This window comes from Bombus huntii, chromosome 10 (genome assembly GCF_024542735.1).
Source record: "Bombus huntii isolate Logan2020A chromosome 10, iyBomHunt1.1, whole genome shotgun sequence".
Taxonomy (NCBI): Eukaryota; Metazoa; Arthropoda; class Insecta; order Hymenoptera; family Apidae; genus Bombus; species Bombus huntii.
The window spans coordinates 12,342,985-12,363,697 of NC_066247.1; the positions used below are offsets into that span (position 1 = coordinate 12,342,985).

Here is a 20,713-nt window from a genome sequence, read left to right on the forward strand (position 1 = left end):
CTCTCAATTTTGTACAAAACCTTGGTATATTTTTTATTTTCTCTTGCCAATGTATGCGCAAAATGTGTGAATTTTCTATCAAAGCACGATCTACTTGCCCTGCGACGACAGCAACATAATGCTATTTATGTTTAGTTACGATATTTTTATTTTTAATTTCTTCCTACGACGAGTAACTTTGTATGGGTCGTTGTAATATAACTGTACGCCCAACGAATTTATCAACTATAGTAATTACTGAAATGTCCAGCGATAGAAATAACCTGTTTCGTTTTATATCTCGTGAAATATTTGATGATTCTTTGAGCGTACGCAAGATATACCGTACACTGTTCAAAAACAGTTAGAGGATCGTTTTTCCTCTCGCTCATTTATACATCTTTTTTATCGACTAACTAAATCTATTAATCACATCGTTAATCAAAAACTTCTATGATCATAAAATTAGAAATTGATAAAACTGAGCAAAGAACGAGATTGAAACGTACGTAACGATTCGAAAGCAACTCGTCTTCCGTTAATAGCTTAAAATCAATCTCTGTCTACAGAGATCGTATCGATGAAGCGTTCGTTCAGGGAAATTCTCCATCTGTATCCAATTATCCATCTGTATTCTATTAATCGATATAGTAAAACTGTTCGTAATATCCTCTAATCAGCTTGAGCAGTGTATCACGAATTTCAGTAGTTACACGAACTAACGCGAGCCGCTGACAAAAGCATCTAAAAGAGGAAACATAGAAACTGGACCTCGGCAAGCCAAAAAAAAAAAAAGAGCATAATAATTATTCCTCGCAAGAATGGTAACCGCACTAAACAAAACAAATTCTACACAGCATGACTAGTTAGCGTGATACCTGTGAAGTGTGCCGATGTGTCTGGTAATTTTGGTCTTGAGATTGCCGCCTGCAAAGTGTTGACCAAGCTTTCATTCGACTATGATCTAGTGATACTATTCTCTGTTGAACGCGAACAGTAAATGGTGGAGCGGAAATGGAGGATCGATACGGCCCAAGAGGATGGACCGAGGAGCCTGAGAAAAATGGAGCGAATAGAATTAAAGGATACGCGAAACAAGCACACGATTACACACACAATGTGGATCACGAATTCGTAGAAATCTTGCGCTGCAATGGAAAAATGACAGTCGACAGCTTCGTTGTTCGGATCATTGTGCGATTTTTACGTTTTTTTAGAAGTCTTTTTCTAACAAAGCGTTCTGTTAGTGAATCTAGCGTAGATTGTATCATATTGTATCGTATTATCGCGAGAGGCAACGAACGAAAGATATCGGATACGTCGAGCACACCGCGTGCGTTAAAAGAAAAACCTAGGCCTGGCGAAGTAATTTAAGCGGATCAATCGATGGAATTGAAACTCGTAATTATTTTAAGCGTCGCCTGTGTTCCGTAGTTACCTGTGCGCTCCGATCCATGTGCTCGACGTGTCCATGAAATAATTCACGATCGTTTTAACGCTCTCGCTAACTCGTTTCCCCGCCGCATGAACGTGTCGTTGCCACTCGGTTACCAAGTGGCATTCTTCCAGTCAACCTTTTACACGAAACGATATACTTTTCGACGGATATACGAAAGTTTGTACGACAGAAATATGTACGTGGCCAGTGATATTCTATCTTCGATGCAGGTAGAGGCGAGAACAATAGCAACGAAACATTTATATATTTCGTATCGCGTGCCAAACGGAGGTTGGAATTGCATCGTTAGATCAGTTGTTGCTAGTCCATTTTTAAACGAATGATCGAAGCGTAGCATTTATTGATCTTATAAGGAAACGATAAGTATCGATTTTAGCCGCTAGTTTCTCATTGATTTTGCACTTTGCCGATGTTCATGTACAGTTGTAAGCGATAGCTTACGTGTCGTAAGGAACTTTGTTTCAACGTTGTTTTAGGAAATCACAAATGGGTGCCAAATTTATTCAAACGACGGCTATTTCTATCTTGTCTACCTGCATCGTTTAGATTTTCCACGCTTAACCGACATTCTCATTTTTTGCCAGTGCCAAGAGAAAATCAGAGGCGATAGGATAAGAAAGTCGAAGACCTTAGGAAAGAGGGCCTTTGAGAATCGTAACGAACACTTTTCATGACATTTTGGGAAAGATATCTGTGCCGTTTCATCGCGTGTACTGTATCAGTGCGATCTAAGTTTCGAATGAAACGCGGTAAGCAGCCAATTCGCAACAGGAAACCTGCAAATACAAATTCGAAGCATCGAATCGAGAGATTAAGATTGCACCGTAGAATCAAGATCCGAGCTAGACTTATTTAGAATCTACGAGCTTTTCGACTGCTTTACAGAGTTTCGAGTCTTTTTACAGCATGTCGCGCGGTAGATTGTCATCGCTATCTACCGATAGAAATGATCAGAGAACGAAAAAACTAATCACCGACTCATCGTTGCCTGGAACTCGACGGATCTTCTCACTGATACGTCCCAAAAAATCGTAATATCGTTTTTACAAAGATAAATTTACATTATATATACATTTGTACGTATTTATGCGACAAAAGTTTAGTATAATACGATTAGCTGCCTGCGAGTCCTTTTGCATAATCGAACCAACGTTATTCTTACAATTTGTCGAGCTACAAGTAATAAATTTCCAATATGAATAAATTTTCTTAAATCGATGACGTTATTCCACCAAATTCGATCATCGAAGAAACATTTCATACGCATATACATAATATAGTAGTATTACGTTTCGTAATAAACTAAATGAAATATTACAGGTGAATTTCGCTAGCTAGAAATCATCCGATTATCAGAAAATAGTCAAATCGTAAAAAACAAATCCACGATCTACGACTCTCTTCTCTTATCCATCGATGCTATTGGTTAAATAAAAAAGTGTTGTGCAAAGGGACTCTAATGATCGAACGCTTGCATTCAAAGGGTTCACGTACTATTGCGAAGGTTCCAAAATTGGTGAAGAATTTTCCAGATTTTCCAGTGCAACGAGAGAATCTGAAAAATCGAACGTCAGAGCTTCGTTCCTTACGTAAGAGATAAACCGACCTCGAGTCTCACACGAACGTTATCGAATAGGCTTTTTATATAATTTTTATAATGTTCGGTCGATGAACGATACTAGGGAGCCTCGTCGTAGCCGTTAGGGTTAGGGTCTTCTACGATGGCATTACGCGACGAAGGTAAAAAAGAAAGAGAAGAAAGAAAAAAGAAAGAAAGAAAGAAGGAAAGAGAGGGCAAATATTAATTCCTTCACCATTGCCAACGCGGGCGCACAGTACGCATTCATATACGTATACATATAAATATATATATGTTTATCATAGAAGAACGACGTGTATCGAATCCCCCATGATCTATTTAGACGAGCGCACCCCATTCAGAAGGAGAAAGGGAACAGCCCCTGAAATTGATTTCGATCGCGTTGGGAACGAGACGTTGGCACATGGCGTTTCATTCGTCGATATTCTAATGGTATTTTCTGGATGAAATTGCGTTTAAGTTAGTCTGTTAACCAGGCCATTCTTTGACCAGTAACTCGTATAATTAAACGTTGACAAATACGAATCAATTGCAATAGGATCGGCTTTAATCTTTGCACGAATGTAAATATTATATATTTTATTTTGAACAAAAACGAAGCAACAAGTAAAAACGTAAGGAAAGATTGTTGATTCAAACGACGAATTAATTCGTCTTCCTCGGTTAACAGGTTATCGATCTCGGTAGACTGGCGAGAAATGACGGTGGAAACAGGGCTTAATTTTCTAATTCTTGGTTCGCGCGTACGCCACAGGAATTGCAACGAGAGAGAATGAAAGCGCGAGAGAGAATGCGAGAGAGAAAACGGCGAATTAACAGTGAAAACCGAATCGAAGTACAATTTCGGGGTTCTCTCGAAACCTATTCCTTTTTCTTCCTACGTCAATCAGAGGATGTCGAAGGAGGTGCAATGTTTTAGAGGCATTAGCGAACTTTTTTTAAATCAAAAACAAACTTAAGTATTATAATAGAGAGAACAAGATCGAAAAGGTATATATATTCTCTACGCGACTTGGTATCTCCTATCCTTCGTTGATGATATATCGATCGAGGGATTCTCTTAATCGACGATGAAATTTAAGTGCAATAATTTTAAGGGTTGTCGAGAACGAAAACACGCAATTGTTTGTTGTTAATCGGCGAGAGAAATATTTATGTAAGCAATTAGTTAATCGATCGATCGCTTAATTCTTTCACGGCCTACTATGCGATGATTTTCACGTGTAGACTTTCGTTGCGTCTTTGGATTGTATAATTTTTAGCGAGGTATCATATTCTTGTTCTTTACCTTTCACGTGTAACAATTTATTACGACCATATTACAAATGATAAATAAAAAAGGCACATCCTGAAATGAAAATACGTATGGTGTGAATTGCGTGATAGAAATCGGAACACTTTCACAGATATTCTATATAAAAGGCGCAGTGCAATGTATACCTAAGTTCTTTCAGTTTCATCTATCAACGACAGTCGGCCTTTGGAATTCTTCTTATCGAAGATCTCTTTCGAAAACGTAATAACGATCACATGCACATGTTCATCTCTTTTCCTCATTAATCCATCACACACTTCTCATCCAGCACTTTTTTGTTCACCACTCATTTTGCTTTCTTCCAATCTAAAATCGACGCAGGAGATTCAAGCGAGCTGTACGGACGTGTGCGAGAGCTGCGAAAAGAAAGTGTACCCCCTAGAAAAAGTGGAGACAAATAACAAAATATTTCACAAACAGTGCTTCCGGTGTCAGCAGTGCAATTGTGTGCTAAGGTAACGTTTGCAATCTTCGCTGAAACTTATTCCCTTTTCTCCCTGTAACCAACCTAACCTCCCCTCCACCGTCTCTGTTCTCTCTTCCTTCAGCACCAACCGATATATTACAAATGCCATTATATCATCTGTAAGACGTTAAAAAAACAAGAGGCTGTATTTGCAAGATATGATTTCTAGAATCGTATCTTATAAATATCGCCCATTTTTTTTTAACACCCTGTATAGCTGGAACAAGGAAAATAAACGATCGTTTTTTCCATACAGGATGGACACGTTCACCTTAAATAATGGTAAACTCTACTGCATCCCGCACTTCAAGCAGCTGTTCATCACACGAGGAAACTACGACGAAGGTTTCGGCGTGGATCCACACAAGAATAAATGGACGACCAGCTCGAGCAATCCGACGAGTCCATCGCCGATCGCCGTTTCGAACGGCGATCTTTGATTTCTCGCGGATTCTCGCATGTTGTAATTAAAAGAAGAAGGGAGAAAACGATGAAATAAAAGCCCTCGGCGGCTATGAAACTGCTGTTTATGCGAACGAAGCAAGATCCGAATTGGTCGGGCAGCAGCAGAGAAAGATCCGTGGATACTTGAATTTTCCAAAGACAACTGCCGCATCAACTTGCGAGTCGATCAAACTGACCGCGAATCGTTTTTAGATTCCTTTCGAATTATGTAACTAATCGCGCCCTAATCACGTTATTAATCGACAAGACTCGCGACGAAGATTTCATTTCGTCTATCGTCCTCCCTATTTCCTTGCTGTCATTTTTAAGTATTTTATTTTTTAGACTTGTAGACTCCCCTATTTGCCAATGCCCTATTTTAAATTCCGCTTAAATATTTGTTACATTTATTAAAATTATTATTATTATTATTAATATTATTATTATTTTTTACTTGTATAACTCTTGGTATTATTTTATTATATATGTTGTATAATACAGAATTTCATTGCGCTTTATAAAATATCGCGATCATTCATTCACCTTTTGAAGATTTTTGAAACGGTTTTTCATACATCGTGCTCCTTTCGTATATATAGCGAAGGTAAGTATTTTGTATAACAAATTGATATATTGGAGAAATTATTGCCCAAGATTTTGGAAAATTTCTTTAATTTTGACAAGCGATAGAATATTGCAACTACTGAAGAAGCACGAAGAACGAATCCTCCAGAACCCAAGCAATCTGGTATTAATATTCCACGTGAAAAATCAAAAAGTACCTCCTTAAGTAGAACATAATTCCTAATATTACGTATTTAAGACAGCAATTAGTATTATTTTAATAGTACATATTATTAATCATTTAAATTAGTACGTTCAGTATTTTTGTTTCAAACTGGTGTATTTTATTAATCGCAGAAATCCTTGCCGCATTCTTAACTACGTTCTAGTAAATAAATCAATACTATATTGGGATAAGAATTTTTAGAAATATTTCACGGCATTGCACGCAGCTATCCTTTTAGGAGAAGGCGTTTCAGAGATCATTGGACAGACAGGCGAATGGCCAATAAATATATTGCCCCACGAGCTTACCCGCCTTTTATCTCATTTCATTTCCTGGAAATGCCCTGAGGCACCTTTTTCTTTTACGTACTTTTACATCTTAACATTAATTACTTATCGTATGTCTCCTTTTATTTCCGTCTATTCTCCCGAGCTGACAGGAAGAGAAATACTCTATTCATTATCTTTCACGATTACGTAACGTTGCAAATAATGCGGTGCATCTCTGCAGATGGCGTAATAGTCGTATCAATGACGCATCGCTAGCAATCGTTACCATCCACGTGTATTAATTATTCGCATCTTTGTGTTTTTCTTTCGTTTATCTCAATTTATTAAGTATCGCGCTTCTTAAAGCAGATGATCAGAGAATCTGTGTAATTTCAATATCAATCTTTCGTGATAAATAATACGATGTTATTTTCAAAATAAGACAACTGTCACAGTGATATCAGAGAGGAAATGTGAGTGCTCGTGTTTATGATTCTGGTACTGCCCAGACTGGTACTGCCCTCAGCGGTCAGATGTTGGAAGTGTTCCACGGTAGCATATACAAGAACCTACTTAGTTCTACTACAAAGTATACTCGCTGTGATTCCACGCTACAAGAGCCTATTTCATTGTATGATTCTACGGAAAAGTTCATACTTTTCCATCCGAGATAGACAAGTATGAGAATAATAAAATGGCGCAATAATTACACTTAGTTACCTCAGAAAGAGAAATTAATTGTTTATTACATCTTTTTTAGGGGAAAAAGATAATATTTCCTACCAAACGATAATAAATCAGAGGAATGACGCAATAACTTTAATATATTCTCTATACAGGATAAGTTTTTAGGTTTAATATTAAATTTATTTCCCTCGCGATAATGTTGTTGTTATAATTAAAAATAAATTTCATTTTAAAAGTAATTTCAGTAGTTGATAGGCTACGAATAATATATCTGAGGTGATGTATCTGCAGAAAAAGAACCTCTCGGTAATTGCATAGTCGTCATCATCACTGGGTTGATCGAATGTTGTGATCGTTTGGGGTTGTTTGGCATTTGCAAGTGTTCCGCAGACTAATAAAACCAGTTAGCTCGAAGAATCATCCACTATTGTGGGAAAAAGCTATTGAAACGAGTGCTAACAACTAGAAATAACAAGTAAACTAGCAATAATGAGAATCAACTAGAGATGACAAGCAAGTATTTGCTTTGTTACGACTACGTATCACGAGTACAGTGATGATGAGTGACATTCAAGAACGCTGTTTATGAACATGCTCTTGCACATTTAAGTAAACTTTTATGACTGCTACTCGCGAACACTGGTAGTTAAAATTTCCGAACCCCAATCAACATCGTAATAGTGTCCGGAAAGGTAAATCCACAATGTCCACAATGGAAATATCCGCCGTGGGATATGTGGGATAGTGGGAACGTGCTCTGTAATCTCAACAGTCCTGAGAGCTGTTCGCGAACTGGAAACGAACAGAGGATTTCCACTGGAGAATTTGTACGGGAACAGTTCACAAACTCCAGTGTTCGACCAGTGGGAACCGACCTCAAAGATGACAACTAGCAACTACCAACGATGACGATTAACGTAAAGACGCTTCGCTGTATTCTAAAGTTACCACATTGCATTTCCATAATAAATAAAACAAAAGAAAGTTTGAGTTTTGAGTAAAAAATCTCAGCTTGTCGCAGATCTTTACATGTTGCCGAATGTTTCGACTCTCAGTCCCTCCATCTCTTTCATTCTTGTTTAAAAAGAGAGATTTTCGTTTCTTGTTTAAAAAGATTATAATAAACAATTTCTCTTTCTCAGGCATTCCTTAATTATCGCGTGATTTTGTTATTCTCATACCTATCTATCTTGGATAGAAAAGTATGAACAGTTCCATAGAACCGTACAACGAAATAAGCTCTTGTAGCGTGGAGCCACACAGCTAGTATACCTCGTTTATGATGGAATTGAATAGGTTCTTGTATATGCTAGCGCGGAACACTTTCAACACTTGGCTGCGTGGTAATGGCAGCACCTATACCGTGGAACTACTAGAACAATAAGCGTGAGCATTCTAATTTTCTCTCGGTTGTTATCATTGTTTATTTCGAACAGAGAGTACCAAAGTACAACCAGCTAGTTACTTTCTTCGTCGTACCCTCTAGCGGGAAATTGGCAACGCTTTCAAACAGGAACAGTAAGCATGCACCATGATTGTTTAATCCATTCAAGACCCATTAATTATTTCTTCACATTATATTTCCAACTTCTTAATTTTTAAAGTTCCTAAATTTAAAATTTACGAATTCTCACGTGCTCAGATTTTCTAATTATCAAATTTTTAAGTTCTCAAATTTTTTCATTTGTTATTGTGCAGTAATATTGTATTTTCACATATTATTTCATTGCTTGGTCGTTGATGGATTAAATAACAGCTCTTTCTACGTATCCTTTTGCAACACAATCGACGTTTTAGATGGAAATCTGCATCGATTCTATAGAATCGGCGAAAAACGCGATCAGAGGTGGTGCAACGAGACTCGAAGTTTGCTCTGCCCTTTCCGAGGGTGGTTTAACGCCCACTCCTGGCTTTATTCGATTACTCAAAACCATTTCACCGTTACCACTCTACGCTATGCTTCGAACACGTTCTGGAAACTTTATATACACGAAGGAAGAAATGGATGTTATGCTACTGGATTTAGAACTATTGAAAGAACACGGTGCTAGTGGATTCGTTTTTGGTGCATTGACACCAGACAACGAAATTGATGTAAAATCTTGTCAGGACATTCTTTCTGCTGCTCGACCATTACCAGTAACCTTTCATCGAGCCTTCGACGAAGTCAACGACCCCTCAAAATCCTTGCAAATTTTAATAAACCTCGGTTTTAAAAAGGTTCTGACTTCTGGCCAGAAGGATACTGCCGAGGAGGGGTTAGAATTGATACAGAAGCTCGTTCAAGAGGCTCAAAATAAAATTATTGTGATGCCAGGTTCTGGTATTACTAAAGATAATATCTTAAAAATAAAAGTGGCATCTGGAGCGGAAGAGTTTCATGCATCTGCTAGAAAGATGATAACTTCGCATGGTACAAATAGAGTTAAAATTGGCGCTAATAAAGAAACTTGTATCATGATGACTGACAAGGAAATGGTAGAAGAAATGGTTCGAACTATTTCAGTTGTTTTTTGAATATGATTTTGATGATTTCCATGATTTTATCAACACTTTCGACAATTCTACTTGTCAAAAACACTAATAAATAATAGTTCATAATAAACGAATATTTATCAAAAAATTTTTACAACTTTATATTAGACAAAAAGATGTTTCAAATTGTCTGAATTTCAATCTCAATAAAAATTGATAAAATGTTGAATCATGTTTGAACGTAAATTGCAATATCTATTGTTCCGTAAAGTACGAAATCGAGAAAAAATACGACGATATGAGTTACGCAGATACACTAACTTTAAAGCGGCATAAAAGGCACGAAAAAGTGCGCGCAATAGCAAAATTAAATTAATAATGTAAGTTATATAAATAAATACTTGTATGAAAAAATGATTGAAATGCTAGTATTGTGATTTTATAAAAATATAATTTCCTATCTCGATTAGACACTGTAATATCAACACAAATATCCTTAAAATGCAAACGTATTCTTCTGCACAATAAGTTCAGCAGATGTCAGCGTTTAAATCGTAATGGTTTCACAGTACATAGAATAAGTAGAATCTATGTTACGCGTTGGAAATTATGTATGAGAAAGGATTACCTTATTCTGTCGCGAAGAATAGAGAACAATCATTCGATGATTCAGAACCTTTGAAATTATCTCGACGTCCTTCTTTATGCATGCAGAAAGTTAACTCGGAGTCTACATTTCATCATAGTTTCTCTTTAAAAATTAATTTTTAAATAATCATTACTCTAATATCAGTCTAGTATTTCAATAATATATGCTCTACTATAAACTGTACGTATGCACATTGATATTAATTGTTAGTATACTATTAAACATGAAATTTGAATTCTCCAAACCCCATAAACACTATCAAGGTCCTCTTGCATAATTGAATTAGTATCATTAGTAAGATATTACAAGTTACAGGTCACATGTTACCAACACTATTAAATTTCCTTGCATAATCACAATAAGCTTGGTAATAAAATAAACGAAATTGTACATCACAATTACAAGTCATCTGATTGTTCTATATCAGCCATTTTTATTTTTACGTTCCAATTGTACAAATACCCTTGTCCTTCGCTGTACGTAAATTACTTCATTTATATTTTCCAAAAATATTACATTTCCCATTGATATGGTAATGTCCAATTAATATCCTATAATATTACAACTTTTACCTTATTTTATCGTTTAATCCTTAATGAGTTAACATTTCGATCGGTCTCAACAAAAATTATGCGTTCGACTTGAAGTGGCCACTTGCATAGTATCATAATGGCGGGTTTTCATAGATCGCTCAAGAGACACGAGTGTTGCAAGCGATGCAATAATTTCGCGACGAATATCTTTGCGACTAATTTCGAATTGCAAAGATTTGCGCAACAGGTCGGTGCATAAGGGGTCCTCGCATGCGGAAGATGACGGCACTAGCGACCAACTGCAGACCGTGCACTTTCGATTTACGGGGCAACGTGAAGAATAGTGCGTACATGCACGCACACTTCCATTAGGTCTGTGGAATCGAAAGCTACTTGACACGTATATACGTGTAAAAAAACACACACGAGCACAGAATCGATGTATACGTTCGTAACGCATTTACGGTTTCGTGGTGCAATCACAAACATACTTGATTGTGTGTACGCGCGCGCGCGTTGCCATCAGTGAACGGGAATTTGAAAATAACCTCGGAAGGTAGAAACGATCGAGAGGGAAACACTTATTTCAAAACCTAACGTTAATGTCCAGTTTCGCAAGAAATTTCTGTTTTTTATGTACATTACTAACCATCTTTCAATGCTCATCGATATAGAGAAATGTCACAAGATTGATTATTAATTGGATAATGTGTCGACAATAGAAAATAGGATTTCCTTTCTATGCAGATTTCCATGAATTCTTCGAAATTTATCGACGTAAAAGAAATACGAGACTAAATGTAAGATTAATTATTAATCGAATAATTTATCAATGCTACGAGATTGGCTAATACTAAAACTACCATACTTCTTAAAGTATAAAACTTGTATCGAAAAAGATATTACGATCTTGTTATGAGTATAACTTGTAGAACTTGTTATGAGTATATGTACTATGTGTATTCTATAAAACGCTTTTCACTTTTCTTTCATTCTTTGATAAGACACACCCATCATTGTTACATTATATATATGGGGTTACATTGATAAAGTCTGAAACAGATGTAAAAATGTATATAGAAGCTACAAGATATTTAGTGCAAATACATATTTTTCAGAGATCATAAAAGTATTTAAACTATCCATTATTCAATATATTAGTTAGCCTCAATATTCAGCGAGGATATTTATAATTTTTTACTAATTACTTATATACATTTTCAGATTGGCCTCAAATTTTATCAATATAATCATGATACCAATGTCTCGTTACATGTATAAAACGAACAAGTGTATAACATGATGTTATCGATAAAAGTTTTCTATGGTGAGTATTCGAATATTACACTTTCACGAACCATTGTACACAAAAACTACATAGTGCAAATAATGATTTATAAAAACTGTACCGCTCTAAATTCACAAAATTCCTACGAAGGTTATATAATCAACCGCTCTGATAGTTCCACTATAAAAGAAACAATTAAACTTTGTCACTTACCGAAAACCAAATGGCGCGCAATGACAAATCAGCCATTCAATCTGCCGTTCGAATGATCTCCAGTATTGTTCACTTACAGACAGGATCACCGTCGATCCGAAAGTCCTATGCAAATGAATAATCAAGTAATCGATCGTTTAAAGTTGATATACAAGTTTCTTACCTGCGGAAGCGGTAAAGAAAAACACGATCATTGGAATCTGGCACGAAGGATCAAGGGGTCGAGATTTTTTAGCAATGTTGCCAACTGCTTCGTCGCCCATAAGTTGACCAGTGGGGAGCGTATGTATTTACCGGCAAGTGGCAGACGCGCGCGCATACCCCTGTAAGGTGCGTCGGCCTAGAGAATGTGTGTTGGTACGTGAACGCTCGACTGCCGGTGGCTGTGCGTTATTGCTCAACTGGACTCGTCTCTCAGTGCGAGAAAGACGTTCAAACCGTTCGGGCGTCCTCATCCGTGCATTCAAACCTCGTCCTTCCTTCTCCGTGAACTGCCACGGTGCATATCTCGTTTTGATTCCCTTTGTCTCATCTCGCGACGGTTCATCCGTTCCCCTCATGTAACCTAGAAATACACGGAGGAATATCCGAACACGGTCCGCAGACGCATTTTCGCAACTTGCATTGGAATGCAAGGTTATTTTCGTATCACTGAATGTGTGACAAGTGTGAAAAATATACAGCAACTTTGCATCAATATCAATTTTCTCACTTACGTGCGAAGACACCTGATTTGATTCACGTTGTGAACAGACATGTTCAAAAGTAACAACATCGTTTTATCGTATATGTGTTATCAAGAATTGGCAAGGACCTGAAATACACACACAATTATACTTATTCGACGTACGTTAAAGTATTTGTCAAGATATAAATCAGGCGCGGAGACACGATATCGCCAAGGTAACTTTGCCAACATTTTAAAATAGGTGCATCACACAATGTAATACTGTGCTGCAGAAATCGCGCGAGAAACTCATGTCATCCGTTCGATTCTATGAAAGCATCCAGTTGCAAGAGTAACCATGTATTATATTTCGATTCTCGAAGTTTCTGACAAAATGTATATATGCACTTGCTGTATTGTATATAGTACTTCCTCTTTAACATGTAAAAAAGCCAGTGGTTGCAATGTATCACCGATTTCATGCGTGTTACGATGTAGACGCGTGCTCGGTCTTATGAAATCAAAGAGGTGACGAGTGAAGTCGGGGAAGTGTAACGAGGAAGCAATGGAAAAGCTGTACGGGTATTAAATTCTCAATTCACCATATGTGCAATCTCGTTAGTTGTATGTATATATCTGACAGTTTGAAATGTAGAAATTTACATAATATTTCACAAAACCCTTTATAGTTGACCTACTTTCATTCGAGGCTAGTAAATGAAAGCATACGTTCTTTTAAAAATACGTTCTTTCTGCTCCAAATAAAACCATCGCTTATATCAAACTGTATGATACACTTCTCTATGAGCCAAGTTATATGTTGCACGTGTCTGTCGTATATATGTACAAGTTGTATATCTGGTACAATAATACATTATATATATAGATATCTATCTTCGATATTAATGGAAAGCAAATCAGCAACTACCATTTGATTTAATTTGAAAATACAAACCAGGTGTCTATTCGAATTGACCTTTTTATTTATTATTATTATTATATTTCTCAGCTTAGTACATATACAGTATATTTCAAAAGTGTGAAAATCACCTGCCACATGATCACACGTGGTCAGCTGAATTTTTTGGATGGCCTAGAAAAATATTTTTAAAAGATGCGAAAGCCTCTTATAATATTGCCTGGCATTCGTGACACGCATTATGGCTTTGATTCAACGAAAGTAGGTTATATTCGTAAATGTCATTTTTAATTCGAACTACTATCTTAGCTAGAGAAAGATTTTTCGATCCCTTAATTAAAAATTATCAAATAACAATTTCATATGATATCTCGATATTTTGGACTTAATAAAGTACAAAAATAGCGGGATATTAACGATTACTTTAGCTGCTAAGAAAGATCATAAGACAAAGGTTTAATCTCGATGAGAGTATCTCGATGTGTACTTTCGATTTTTTTATATACGACACGAGCAACCCAAATAAGACTTGAATAACCCAAGTTACGTGTGTAGCACGAGAGGTGCATTTCTATCGAGTATTTTAGTCATTCGTATCGTTTATCCACGTTGCGCTGGACAAACCAAGAGAGGCGATAGCAAATCCCTCGGAACCGTTCACGGTCTCTAACGGTACTATTTTTTTCTTTGCGAATAACTGGTCAATGATCGCACAGATCAACAGAGAGAACGGATCATGGTATCGACTTTGACGAAATCTCGACTTTTACCAGTTTTACATAAGACGTAAGAAGTAACGGAAGGGAATTTGCCGAACGGTACGGAATAGCAATTAGAACTCGTCGAATGACGCACGCGCAACACTTTCACATAACACGAACACGTAAACTGTAGAAAAACGCCGCATCACATGGTCCACGCGTAACTGGAGCGACATCTTTTCTAGATTTTCGTAATCTAGATACTTAAGTATAACTCGTAAACCGCAGCAAACATTATATTTTATTAAATTATTAACGTTATATTTTATTAAATATCATATTTTATTAAATATCATATTTTATTAAAACGAACTTGTTAACCTTACGCAGTTTTATTTCAACTCCCATCGTTCATACAGCTACTCTTTGTCCTGAAAACACAAGTTGTTAACCTGACTCGATAGCCAATTACTCTCTTTATATTGCGAACACGCATCGTCGTCCCGAGAAGACCGGGTTCCGCAGCTGCGTTCGCGATTTAAAAAAGATTCAGACGAATTTATTATACAGGAAGTCGAATCGTTTCGAGAATTCGTTCCCCTATTTACATGTCTCCGTTCCATCGGATAAAAACCTCCTTAATTATACACAGTATTCGCGTCATCGCAATTTACCATTATTCTAACAATGAATTATTGCAACGAATTAGCAAACTTAGAACATTAAACAGAAGATTTGTATTCAAATCGCAACAAGTGCAAATAATCCGGTTATTTTATGAGCCATTTCAATGGACAGATACTTTTTGTTTCCTTAAATTATCTTCCAACTTCTTATCTCCCATTTTTTGTTTGTAAATTGTCTTTTAATCGCTCTGCCATTAATCTGCTATTTTATATTATAATACTGCTATTAATCTTGCTACGTTCTAGAATCGTATTGGTTTCTCGTTAGGATTACGTGTTAAAGATTTTAAAACGTAAATTACAAATATTAAAATACGAAAAATAGTAGAATACGATCTTCTTACTTTGCATAGTTTTGAGAATAAAATCGTGACTGCATAGAGTGAACGAAATCTCGATGAAATGAAACTAATTAATGGAGTAGGTGGATGCAACACGTTGAATACCAAACGAAATTAACATCGACCGCATCCAGCGATCATTTTGGTGGCACTTCCGCTTAGATCGACGGAGCTCCACTTTCTTGCGCGGTCAACGACGCGAACGCCGCTCGTGGACACAATAGGACGATTATCTGAACAGTTAGACAATCCAGTTGCACGAGAAGAAATAGAATTCGAAGACAATCCTTCTGCTTTAATTTCGAAGAAGATGTCAATGGAATTGCTGTACCTATCCGGTATTTATTAAATCTCCATGAATTTCCATGAATAATTATACACAATCTCGGTACAGCTACTTGCATATCGATAAATAACAACAGAATTAATGTTCAAATCTCCGTACGGTACCAATTAAATGAATCGCATGTTGAAAAATTATCAGGCTGAGGTCTTGATTCATAATTTCCGTCGTTTTTAGATCGAAGATCCGTCTGGGGTTTCACGATTCAGTGATAACGATCTCGATCGTCCAACAGCATAACGAAATTCCTACCTCGAAAGATTTGCTCGATGAATTTTTGGAATATTTTCGACCCAATCAAAGATCTTGCAATTCTCTTTTGCTATCTTTCATTCGAATGCCGATTTTTCCATTTCAGTAACCTCGGAGGTCGACATTTGCCGATCCTTGCATAAGAGATCATCTCCTTTTTTTCTTAACCTTGACATCAATCTCATAATTAATGGCCTGGCCGATACTCGTTCACGAGGAGAAACAATATTTAGTTTGATTAATAATTCAAACAGCAATGTCATTGTTGGAACGAAGTTACAAGTTATTCGTTGAGGAGCGACGAAGAGAAGATTCCGTGACAGTAGCGCGCCAAGGAAAATGCATATACTATTCTTAGATCGTCATATTTTCTATCCCATTGACAAATTATTATACAGCACGCTTTCTTCGTAATGATCTAAGGCACACGACGTTGCTCGCAGGATACGTAGTCGCTGTAAAACAGTTTCACTTTCCGCCATTGTCACGAATGGGCACGCGGCTCGTTCTACGGGGCCTATGCATCCTTCGAAGAAACGGATCGCTTTTCTGGGTCTGCGAAAGCGTGGAGAAATAGTATTGGTTTCTAAACACAATTTAGAGATCGGTACACCTTGGCTAAAAGAACCGGCGTTTAGGTTTCTCTCGCTGGGGAAAAATCTTTCCATCCGGTTGGAACTTATTCTTGAAAAAGATGTCGTAAATGTGGTAACCATCCTGACGGTGGAGATAAATCTCGCGAAAGATTCATTTACGTTGAAATTATCAACTCGATGAGTGTGAAAATGTTGTAAAGATTATTGGCGAGTCATAATCGTCATTCGATAATCGCGATGTGTATACTCTTGATTTTGATCTCACGAAATATCAAACGTCGTCGAATATATTTTCGTTTAAATTGTAATTAGAAGTTTATGAAAATGTTTTAAAAATGCTTAGTAAATCGTCTTCACCGTTCGATAATAAAATTGTACATATTGGCGCATAATTGCGCATGGTTCTTAATTCAAGATATATTGCGCGTTCATTTGCATTTAAATTGTGTATTCGTAGTTCACGTCTTAAGATGTCTTAAAGATTTGGATAAATCATTCTCATAGTCAAAAATCAAAATAAGTATACATTACTACCCTATTAACAGCTTTGCATTGCAAATTACACGGAAATATTTGAAAAGGCGTTGGCGTATGCTTGCAAAGCACGTACTGTGACGTCAATCTATTTTTATGTTATTATCATTCTTATTTTTGACGAGAATTGAAAAAACAAAGGTTAGACCTATTCTCTAAAAAAGGAAATCTCCAAGTACAAAGTCCATATTAATATCATTCTCCCGTATTAATCAAACCTATTCAATTGTTTTCAGTGTGCCGTTAAAGCGTGTGACAAAGAGGATGCGTCGTCATTGAAAAATCTTAGCAAGAGATACCTTTTGCAAGGTCTTCAACCAATTTGTACGGAAGTCACAAAAAGAACGCTGATCAAGATGGAGGATAAAAGCGACCCAAAAGCGAGAGAAAAGATCAAGAAGATGTTCAGCTGGAGCGACGGACTGACCCCGTGAGTAGCACGTTTGAAATTTGTTTGTACTTGCTTCCACTTTTACTTTGCTTTCGTCTATCGGAGAAACCAGCCACGGCTTCATTCTGTACTCGACTCTCCTGCGATTATATTGGTCACCGTAACAATTATGCAAATTATATTTGATATTGCTACGACGAACAATGTACAGAGTAACATACTGGCATTCTTAATCCTTAAAAACTGACATAGGTGAAAGTTCACTGGAGTGTACAACACGATATAAATTCAAATTCAAAAGAAACGTAGATTACAATTACCCCGCTATTTTTCGTATCCGTTTTGTGCGATATTACATTACGTGTTTTGTATAAACGAATAATACTAAATAATATACTAAGAGATAGAAATTAAACAGCAATGGGCTGAACTTATCGTTATGTCAAGATTCAAAGCTGAAGTTATCTTAACACGAAGAGTATAGTCAGGAATAAAAAGCTGGAAATGTAGGTATTAATTAAAGTGAATTTAAAGAAAGTCGTGTTAAATCAATTAACTAGGATGAATTGCAAAGTAAATGTTTAGTATTTCCATACAATAGCACAGCATTAAAAGTATAACGAGATATCTTCAAGAATAATAGAAGGTAATGCTCGTTAGTATCGTAATTTAGACATCATAAAAAGCACACGTGTTTCTACGATAAAGCCATGATCATGGTTTTGTAATCTGTTGCAAGAACGTGAGCGTTGCATGAAATCCACCAATTCGACTGAATACATATAGCTATTTTATGGTAACTTACATTCCAGTTTTCTGTTGATCCTAATACGGACGAATCAGGTTTTTCTTTGTGAATCATTAGCTTACAGATAGTTATATTTACGCAAACTTATATTATACGAAGAATACCGAGCAGGTACAAGCTAAAGCAGCCAGGGACCAAAAACGACAGGTATTTCTGAATCTAATAAAAATTCCCCAAGAAAATATAAAAGGTAATAACCCAAAAACCACAATATATATTCGATATATGCTTTTTCTCGAAAAGATCATCCATCTATTCGTTGTATTCTAACTCTAATTCTAATTCTCATGGTAATTGAAAGAATTCTAAAGAAAATGGAAGATAAAGTACGATCTATTTCTTCGACGTGTGTTCGAAAACTTGGTCGTGTACTTTTCGATCGATTGGAAATTTTTCCTCATAAATCGGCGGAACGATGTAGAAAAGTGTAACGAAAAGACAAAGGAAGAGAGAAAGAGGATACCGTTTTCCAGAAATATTCAACGAGAGAGAAAAGCGATGGAACGATTCGGAAAAGTCGGCCAACGAACGACGCAGCAGGCGCGAGGCAAATTTTGCAAGAGCCACTGCGCGCTGGTACGAGACCACTTCGCTTCGCGACGGAGTTCGCAATCGCGCGTGAAAGTGGCTGACGAGTAGCTGCAAGTATCGGTGAATAGACCTGTCCGCTCGTGGTTCGTTCGTTTTATCGTTACACAGTGAAAGGGTAAAATGTAGGCAAAACACACGAACGATCGCGACCGACGCATCCTCGATACGACGCTGTGTCAGATCGACCTGACACCGATCTCTCCTTCGTAGAGAATCTTCCATCGTGAACTCTTCAACGGAATTATTTTCCACGAAATCCATTCTTTCAACCTATTTTCCTGGAAGAAACGAGAGGCTCGTAACGAAGATAATCTTTGTACGCGTTTGTCTTTTTTGTCCGAGAAAACGAAATAATACTCTGATACTGATAGTTTTGTCTCGTAATAAAATATTGATCGCGTCATACGATCGCTGTAAGCGTAATTAGAAGAACTATGCTTGGTTCAATTGTGAAATTGTGAAAATCTTGATAAGATTCGTTTTGATTAGAGGCATTTCATTTTCATTCGATGATAAAGATAATGAGTTCGATTCAAAAGTTCGACGAACATCGTTTTTACCGTGAGCTGCTCGACTTTGTTATTTGATTTATTATCAAATAGAATTATCGTTCTAACGAGCAACAGTAGCATCGTTAAGTAAAAGTAAATTGACGAGTTACGCTTGTACGATGAATCGCAATTAGCGGCAGGTCGTTGTGTAATATATTTTGAACTAGATATAGTCTGCGTTAGTACGGAACGTCTTTCACATTGAAAATTATCAGATTCAAGTGCTCGAGCTAAAAAAGTAAAAAAAAAGGGTTATATGTAGATCAACAAGCTGACTCAGTTATTATTGAGAAAGAATTGGATTCGTTAATGATGGTAGAAATAAATGAATCACTTACGCGGTATATTGCGTCATTAAATTTCAAAGTGCGTAATCATTTTAAATCGGATGATTCATTTATTTAAAAAACTGTTAAATGCAAATTACGTTTTGCTGTTCCCTTACGTACCGATTCTTGTTGCGAGAATCAGAAGGAAAGGAAGTCTGAAGACACCTCGAGAGATGGCACCACGCTTACCATTTGTGTTACGTGACGAAAGACAAGGGAAATTAGCATAATTCAACGAGACACGGGCGTCTCGTTTGCATGAAAACGAGCATCGACTAATAATTATTAAAGAGACAATATACGTTGCCCGATGACTCGGCATCGGCGCATTACATAAGTATAATTTCATTTTTTACGCGATCAATTATAATAGCTGCGACAATTTTTTCACCCTCCTTTTTATTGAAAATAAAACGAGAACAACACCAACAACATATTTAACGATAAATACGTAAAGTAGGTGCTATTAAATAGTAAAAAAAAAAACAAAAGACGTTAACAAAGAAGCGTCATTGAAGTCATAGCGTGTAATTATTTTTTTTTTTTTAGAATGGCAAATGTAGTAACGATAAATGGTATAACGATAAAACTGTTTATTAGAAAATCGAGAAGGAAAACGAGGAATAAAATGTCTCTATCGAGGAATAAAGAAAAGAAAAATTAGTAAGCTCGTCTAAAACTGATAACTCGACGAAACGATTGTTATTCGCGCATCTCGTAAAATATTATCGCAATAATTGTTAACGCGATAAACACGCGCGACGCGTGCCACGCTTCGACGTTCGTTTCAAAACGAACGAACGCTCGTTGAATGCATTTATCGATAGCGCAATTAAA

The 20,713-nt window shown here is 36.7% G+C and overlaps 3 protein-coding genes and 1 long non-coding RNA gene across 24 annotated transcripts in view; 3 read left to right on the top strand and 1 right to left on the bottom strand.

Moving 5' to 3' along the window:
* The window catches only part of LOC126870449 (uncharacterized), a 75,010-nt gene extending 69,312 nt beyond the window's left edge, over nt 1–5,698 (top strand). For 15 of the 17 annotated variants that reach the window (XM_050628171.1, XM_050628174.1, XM_050628169.1 and 12 more), the window contains 2 exons: nt 4,675–4,808; nt 5,076–5,698. In XM_050628171.1, the coding sequence (XP_050484128.1) occupies nt 4,675–4,808; nt 5,076–5,259 (318 nt within the window). In that variant the 3' untranslated portion in view covers nt 5,260–5,698. Of the gene's footprint in view, nt 1–976; nt 4,401–4,674; nt 4,809–5,075 lie in introns of those variants that run through there. The other 2 variants (XM_050628182.1, XM_050628183.1) reach the window with 2 other exon arrangements.
* LOC126870459 (uncharacterized) overlaps nt 1–12,467 on the bottom strand; it is a 67,547-nt gene extending 55,080 nt beyond the window's left edge. For both annotated transcript variants that reach the window (XR_007691341.1, XR_007691340.1), the window contains exons 1-2: nt 12,331–12,467; nt 12,168–12,272 (exon numbers count right to left, since the gene is read on the bottom strand). This is a non-coding gene — a long non-coding RNA (uncharacterized LOC126870459). The remainder of the gene's footprint in view (nt 1–12,167; nt 12,273–12,330) is intronic.
* Nucleotides 5,911–9,953, top strand: LOC126870456 (copper homeostasis protein cutC homolog). Its single transcript, XM_050628203.1, has 3 exons — nt 5,911–6,795; nt 8,446–8,527; nt 8,807–9,953. Exon 3 carries the CDS (start codon nt 8,807–8,809, stop codon nt 9,524–9,526), a length of 720 nt encoding a protein of 239 aa, XP_050484160.1. The 5' UTR covers nt 5,911–6,795; nt 8,446–8,527; the 3' UTR covers nt 9,527–9,953.
* Nucleotides 12,468–12,586: 119 nt separating the features above from the next.
* LOC126870450 (ABC transporter G family member 20) overlaps nt 12,587–20,713 on the top strand; it is a 51,087-nt gene continuing 42,960 nt past the window's right edge. The window contains exons 1-2 of one of the 4 annotated variants that reach the window (XM_050628189.1): nt 12,587–13,070; nt 17,443–17,636. In XM_050628189.1, coding sequence (XP_050484146.1) covers nt 17,563–17,636 — 74 coding nt within the window. In that variant the 5' untranslated portion in view covers nt 12,587–13,070; nt 17,443–17,562. Of the gene's footprint in view, nt 13,071–13,101; nt 13,411–13,440; nt 13,459–15,659; nt 15,820–17,442; nt 17,637–20,713 lie in introns of those variants that run through there. The other 3 variants (XM_050628192.1, XM_050628190.1, XM_050628191.1) reach the window with 3 other exon arrangements.